Source organism: Alosa sapidissima, chromosome 24 (assembly GCF_018492685.1).
Source record: "Alosa sapidissima isolate fAloSap1 chromosome 24, fAloSap1.pri, whole genome shotgun sequence".
Classification (NCBI taxonomy): domain Eukaryota; kingdom Metazoa; phylum Chordata; class Actinopteri; order Clupeiformes; family Clupeidae; genus Alosa; species Alosa sapidissima.
This window is the reverse complement of record NC_055980.1, coordinates 16,162,053-16,169,508: the sequence shown is the minus strand read 5'-3', so window position 1 is coordinate 16,169,508 and position 7,456 is coordinate 16,162,053. Positions and strand designations below refer to the sequence as shown.

Sequence of the window (7,456 nt, the reverse complement as noted above, 5' to 3'; positions counted from 1 at the left end):
TCTAGGCCTCTCTTATGTTCAATCAGATTCACTTTGCCCATCCGTTTTTTCTGTGCCCACCCATTTGAACATTTCTGGCTACGCTACTGTTAGAAAAGAAAGTCATAAGTCATAAGTGTACAATTCCTACAAACGACTAGATACTAACAATGTAGAGCAAGAATAACCATGTGGTGACACAGTATCAGTAGTAAGTTTTGGAATCTAAGAGGACACATTTTGCGGAAACATGAGAGTGTGCGATAGCCTGGGTGTTCCCATGCTGCCTTGCGCGCGATTTGATTCACGCTGCTATGGCAGCCTGGAGACCATGGAGCAAATTTTCGCCTGAGATAGGGAACCAATCACAGAACAGGGGGGAAGGCAAGACGATGATGAGCTATGCACAGACGCATTTGATAGACATCCATGGCACCCAATAAACGGATCTGGGCATTTTTTTCAAATACGAGAAAATGAACGTTTGGTTCCCAGACCACGTCTCATTGAGAAGTGGTGGCGCTAGCCAGGCTAAGTGTGCGACGGAGAGCAAAGAAAAACGTGAGCAATTTGAATATGCTTCATATCAAGTAGAAGGCTAAAGTAAAACTTGGATGCTAAGCCTGTATTCTTTAGGCAATTAATCTCACTGATCCCTTTAGTTTTAGGCTTATGTGTATTAGCGTTGTCATGCGTGTTTGTTGTTGCACTATCGGTGTTGCACTATCTTTTAAAATAAATGTGCTGAGTGAAATATATTGCCGTTGCTCTTAGTTCTTTGGGATTTAAGTTTTCCGTTTAAGGTGACAATTCGTCTTGTAGATTATTTCTCCCTCTTTTAAATTGAAGCGAGCATGGAGTGATTTCACTGGAGCAGGATGAAGTGGAGCAGGGAGCGAAATTGAGCGGAGCGACCTGACGCGAATTTGAGCGGAGGAGCGGCCGAGTAAACAGCCATCTGCTCTCAGCGCAGTGTTGACTTGCGTGTCTTTTTAAGATGGTGAGCTTAAACGAAGGCAAGCCCTCTAATCGGACGGTCAAGACTGACAAATAGACGGGCCTAGGCTAGCTCTTTCTTTAACTCCATCCCCATCCACGAACTTAGAACAGAGAACAGAGCGGCCGCTCCGGCCTCTAAATTAAAAAGCGCTCAGCGCTCAAATTCCATCCATATTACACAAAACTTCATTCACTCTCGGTGTATAGATCAGGACATACTTGCAGAACAGGCTGCAGGGCAACAGTCTGACAGCCAGCATGAAAACAGTATAAGTATATACTGTACTCTTGTATTCTCAGTGCAATTACCAAAGGGCCCTTGAAATGTTTATTTTTTTTAAGCCAAGGAAGATGGCTTGTAGCGATGCTAGTTGTCAGGTCTGCCATAAGTAGTGACTGATCACATTTTTATTTTGCACTTTCTTTTGCACTTGTTCTATAGTTTGTAATAGTCCTTGTTAAAATTACAAATATTTCAAAATATTTGTGCATACTGCCCCCCCCCCCCACCTTGACTTAACACATTTCCTGTGGGAAACCCTGTACCTGTATGATTGGTTTGGTTTGGTTTGGAATGGTTGGGTTTTGGTTTAAGGCTTTGCAGAGCAAGCGCACTGGTTCCTCCTTAAGGCACGGCACAGATGGGTGGACAGACTTCCTTGTTTCACAGTATTCGGAAAAGAACAATTTATGTTCACAATTTAAAAATAAATAATAAAACGTTGACTCTGTTACTGAATTCATATCCATATATTAAAAAAAGAAAAAAACATGAGGCATAGAGATGCGAGGTCATCTCTATGCCTCATTTGTGTTCCAGTTTTTTGGCTCGGAACCGCGGCTGTCGATTCCTTGTGCATGGCGTCACCAATCATGGAGTCCCACGGGTGGTTGCAATGGCAACAGTTTTTCCCAGGTCACAAGTCTCACTGGCGCATGTAAAGATTCAGGAGTCCTGCCTGGTGAAGTTCCTGCCACAGTTTCATTTCCAGGCGGAAGTCATGGTTGGCGTAGAAGGCAACCCCGTGGAATTGCTTGTCGTAGTAGTGGTCAGAGTAGTTCTTGTAGTCCGGGGTCATGAACCCGTACGCGCTCACCTAAGACACACAGAAAGAACGAGAGACACAAAGGTCACGCAAACCCATTGATGAACGAGAGAAGTCACACTTGGCTCAGCATGCACTGTCGTGGTGGCAAAACGTTTGTTACTCATTGATCATCTCAACTAATCTCATGTACTGTAAACATCCTCAGTGGACAGAACAGAGTACTGCGGACACAATACATAAAGTTTAAACTCCAACTCTGGGGTAGGAGCCGTGTGTGTGTGTGTGTGTGTGTGTGTGTGTGTGTGTGTGCACAAGTGTGTACCTGATCACAGGTGTGCAGTGCTGCTAGAAGCATGGTGGCGCCTGTTGAGGGCCGATAGATGCTCCTGTATTTGCCTTTCAGAATTGAGGAACGCAGGAACCTGGGGAACAGACGAAGGAAGAAGTCAGGGAGACATAGGAAAGGCAAAAATGATGTACAAAAGAAGGAAATGGAAAACCAGATAGCAATGTCGTCAGCAGGCATGTGGTTTCCTGTCCCATGGGGTCTCAGAACCTTCCAGACAATCCGTGTACTTTCCGTTCATTCGTTTTTAGTAATGAAACCAAAGACGAAAAAACGAGAAACCACTTATTTTTTCGTTTCCCGTTTTAAAAACCAAAATGGAAAAAACTGATAACGGGTCGTTTTTTCATTTTTCGATTCTCCATTTTTTTTTCTCTTTGGTTTCACTACTAAAAACGAATGAACGGAAAGTACACGGATTCCAGACACTCATTTCATGCTCTTTTTTTTAACCCTTAAAGGTGTAGGTTTTTGAACATTCTAAGTTCCGCAACAATTGAAGGTTCTAAAATTCTATGTTGAATTCAATGAACCCAGATATTCTTTAGAATGTACTCCTTTAATTTTGGGGCTTTTTATGCCTTTAATTTTGATAGGACAGTGGAGAGTGACAGGAAGCGAGTGGGAGAGAGAGTCGGGGTGGGATCCGGAAAGGACCATGGGGTGGGAATTGAACCCGGGTCATCGGCGTATGTTGCAGGTGCCCCAGCCAGTTGTGCCACGGCTGGGGCCTCATTTCATGCCTTTGATGATTTGAGACCTAGGCAGGGATCACACTGGCCAGTGGCAAGCGTAACTCAACGCTCAGACCATAATAAGTTCATGATAAGTTCTCTCTCGTTCCTAAGTAACACAAACGGTTTGCCTAAACTGACAATTGAATACGCTCAGCTTGTTCACCGCTAGTGTTACGTTAGCGCTGCCACCGTTCCGCTGCCGAACCATAGAGAACAATAGGAAACCTGCCGCTTGCCGCTGGTCAGTGTGATCAAGGCTTACTTGACATACTGAAAAAGCAACTAATTTAGGTAACAACTGGAACTGGATTGTGTGCGTTTGTGTGTGCCTGCTTACCTGCATGTGTGTGTGTTTTTTTATGTGTGTGGGTGCATGTGTGTGTGTGTGTGTGCTTGAGTGTGTGTGCCTGTCTTTTTATGTGTGTGTTTATGTGTGTGTGTGTGTGCGCGCATGTGCGTCCGTGATTGTGTGTGCATGCGTGTGTGTGTGTTTACAGTATGTGTGTGTGTGTGTGTGCCTGTGTCTTTATGTGTGTGTTTATGTGTGTGTGCATGCGTGTGTGTGTGTGTGTGTGTGCATGTGCGTCCGTGCGTTTGTGATTGTGTGTGCATGCGTGTGTGTGTGTGTGTGTGTGTGTGTGCCTGTGTCTTTATGTGTGTGTTTATGTGTGTGTGCATGCGTGTGTGTGTGTGTGTGTGTGCGTGTGCGTCCGTGCGTTTGTGATTGTGTGTGCATGCTGTGTGTGTGTGTGTGTGTGTGTGTGTGTGTGTGTGTGTGTGTGTTTACAGTATGTGTGTGTGTGCCTGTGTCTTTATGTGTGTGTTTATGTGTGTGTGCATGCGTGTGTGTGTGTGTTTATGTGTGTGTGCATGCGTGTGTGTGTGTGTGTGTGTGCGTGTGCGTCCGTGCGTTTGTGATTGTGTGTGCATGCGTGTGTGTGTGTGTGTGTGTGTGTGTGTGTGTGTGTGTGTGTGTGCGTGTGCGTCCGTGCGTTTGTGATTGTGTGTGCATGCGTGTGTGTGTGTGTGTGTGTGTGTGTGTGTGTGTGTGTGTGTGTGTGTGTGTGTGTGTGTGCGCGCGTGTGCATGCCTGTGTGTGTGTAGCTGATATGGCCCCCCATGAACGGAATTCCACGATGATCCTACACTACAAATTTCGTGCAGTTTTGAACATGTCAGCCAGAGATACCTGCGATTAAAAACCTAAAATGAGCAGATATGTGGTGGGTTTTCTTAAGTTGGTCTCAAGGGGCTGACATGGCCCCTTGAGACCAACTTAAGAAAAAAAGTTGCTCATTCTAGGCCCTACTGTTCTCGAGATATTCACAGAAAACTGTGTCTGGCCTACTCTCCTTTCGGGGGGCCCTGTGCGGTGGGTGGGCAACGGATCAAACGAAAAACAATGGTTCCGGGTCATTCTTGTGGGGCAACATGCCCACCAAGTTTCGTGCAGCCCGGTCTTTCAGTGTCCTGGGAATTGTTGACACAAATTTACTGAAGACGAAAAAATAAATACTTTATGACTTTCTTTTGTTGAGTACTTTTTGATTTACCCCATGACCGAGTGTTGAATTTCTGAATAAAAATAAGTAATAGTATAAATAAAATAAAATAAGTTTTGAAATTCATGTAGGCCCATCTTATAAGTGTAATGCCAAACACAGTCAAGTGACAACCCCCCTGAAATCTCACCTATTTCTGAGGTAACGAATAAAGTCTGGATGGTACATCTTGAACTTCTCCACAGATGCATTTTCTCCAAAATATTTGGGTGGCCTGAAATTTAAAAAGAGAGATAATAAACAATATGAAATACCTTCAAGTTCAGTCTTGCCTTTATTTCATTAACTAATTACACCGTCTGACTGTGGCAGTCTGTGAATGTAAATGGGTGTTTACATGATTTAATAGAGGTGGTGTGTGTGTGTGTGTCTGTGGGTATGTATGTGAGTGTGTATGTGTGTGTGTGTGTGTGTGTGTGTGTGTGTGTGTGTGTGTGTGTGTGTGTGTGTGTGTGTGTGTGTGTGTGTGTGTGTGTATGTGTGTATGTATGGGTCAGTGACAGATAAGGGTTGGTAAGATGAGAAAATTAAAAATATGTTTAAACCTTTAAAACAAAACATGCCTGAGGTTTGCTAAAGTGTATACTTTGTATTTCTGTTGTATTCATATTATTTAATATGATGTGTATGCTATTTTTTAACAAAAAATAGAACTAACAGCCTGTTAAATTGTCAAATGGTGTAACCACAAAAATGACAAATATCTAATATTTCACACCTCCACCACCTATTTCATGCAATTGCTCTCATGAAATTATTAGTTTATTTTGTAATATCCTATGAGAATATGTTTTATTATATTTATTTCTAAATTTAAATGATATGGGTTTTTCATTGTACTGAGCAAGGCCATATGCTGTAAACATCTTCTTTTCTGTCTATTCTTTGACCATTTGAGTAAAAATTGTTTAAACAACCATTATTACAGTAGAGTATTAAATCATTATCCATATTCATTTTTTTGTACATTATTAGTATTTTAGACAAAATACTGGTTACACCAATTGACATAAATCGGTTACACCAATTGACCATGAAACATTTATAGCAATAGAACAAGAAATTGATACAGAAAATGGGCATCAAGGTAAACTGAATTGGATATTTTGATATGTATTCATGTCATTCATCATATTCCATATCAAATATAATTTCATAACATCAATGAAGAAACTTGTGTTCTATTTGATTTCAATTCAGTTCTCATACAATTTCAGTCTATACCCATTATTTTCAAAGAGAGTGAGATAAAGGGCCCTATTTTCGCGATGCAAAACCTGGCGCAAAGCATATTATTATTCTGACTCAAAGTTTTTTCCTATCTTACACTTCACTTTTACTAAATAATGCGCCCAGGGGTGAGGCAATTACTGATATAAGGTGTGATCTGGCACATGATCTAAAAATCGCTATCTTATACTGACTAAAAGCATTACGCCACTGACCAAGAAAAGCCTGGTCTATAGCGAAAGGCGCATATGAAAACACAGCTGAAGACGCACGGTCACGAGATGTAAGCAGCAATTCCTCTGCAAAATAAATGTCCTTAGGTTATTTATTCAGTCATTCGAACATTATAGGGGGAAGTTTTGCTTTTTTCAGGCTATGTTTTTGCTGGTAACCCATTGTCAGTCAATATTGAAAGTAATTAACTGTGTATAACTGTTTTGTCATTGACTATGACACCACAGTGAAGATAGTTTCACTTTGCCTATATGTTCAATTAATAGACAAGTGCAGATGTGTGTAGCCTATACTCTACTCGGTTTTAGTAAAGAATGGCTTAGTGGAATACCTGTTCCATACAGTCTTGCGTACAAGCAGATTCCTTCAAATACACTGCTGACTATCAAAATACTTATGCGCTGTTTGAAGTTGCCCTGCTTGCTGTTAAAGGGAATGACATATGTCCTCCTCATTGGTTTAAAGGATGTTAAGCCCAAAACACACCCATGATTGATTAAGAAACATAAGAGCCACCTTTTCGCCAGGCACCTGACGTTTGATAACAAAACCACCCCGAATGTGGACTGGACAAATTCCTAAATGTATTTACGCTATTTGCTAGTGACCATGCATTTTATATTGCTAAATTAGGGCCCAAAGTGTGTGTGAGAGAGAATAAGAGTGAGTGAAAGAGTATGATAATTTCTTAACCAACCAACAGCAGGGTCTGCGTTCATATGCACTCTGTGGCGAGACAAGTTTTTCTTGCTTGTAAGTGGCATCCATTGGGGGACAAGAGGTACATTTTATATATAATAAATGTATTTATATTATTTATTTATAATTTGAACATACTGTTTACATACATCATAATAAAATATAAAAAAATAATTATGGAAGTTTAAATTTAAAACGAAAAGCTTTGACATTTCAAAAATCGCTTAAATTGCAATCTAATTAAACCTTGTTAAAGCTATTGTTCATGCTAAACAGTTAGTCACTATTTAAATTATAAAAATAACATAATTGGCACCTAAAATTACATACTCTTGGCCCTGAATCTGATCAAACTGGTCTCAAACAGAAAAGAGTCAAATGGTGTAACCGGTTACACCATTTGACATTTCTTTTTAAAAGCAAAATTTGCAGGCATTATTATGGACAATTATGTACACACTTCACCTTTATGTGAATATTCTAACACAGTTTTTACATTAAATTGAATATTTTATGATTATTATGATTTATCAACATTTTTAATAGGTCATACCATTTGACATGTAACCTAAGCTTGCCTGGCCATGGCCTAAAAACACTATTATGTTACTTTAAGAGAGT

The 7,456-nt window shown here is 40.8% G+C and overlaps 1 protein-coding gene across 7 annotated transcripts in view; it reads right to left on the bottom strand.

Moving 5' to 3' along the window:
• Nucleotides 1-968: 968 nt before the first annotated feature.
• The window catches only part of st6galnac (ST6 (alpha-N-acetyl-neuraminyl-2,3-beta-galactosyl-1,3)-N-acetylgalactosaminide alpha-2,6-sialyltransferase), a 33,062-nt gene continuing 26,574 nt past the window's right edge, over nucleotides 969-7,456 (bottom strand). For 6 of the 7 annotated variants that reach the window (XM_042082030.1, XM_042082033.1, XM_042082031.1 and 3 more), the window contains 3 exons: nucleotides 4,803-4,886; nucleotides 2,350-2,449; nucleotides 969-2,075 (listed from right to left, as the gene is read on the bottom strand). In XM_042082030.1, coding sequence (XP_041937964.1) covers nucleotides 1,905-2,075; nucleotides 2,350-2,449; nucleotides 4,803-4,886 — 355 coding nt within the window. In that variant the 3' untranslated portion in view covers nucleotides 969-1,904. The remainder of the gene's footprint in view (nucleotides 2,076-2,349; nucleotides 2,450-4,802; nucleotides 4,887-7,456) is intronic. The other variant, XM_042082035.1, reaches the window with a different exon arrangement.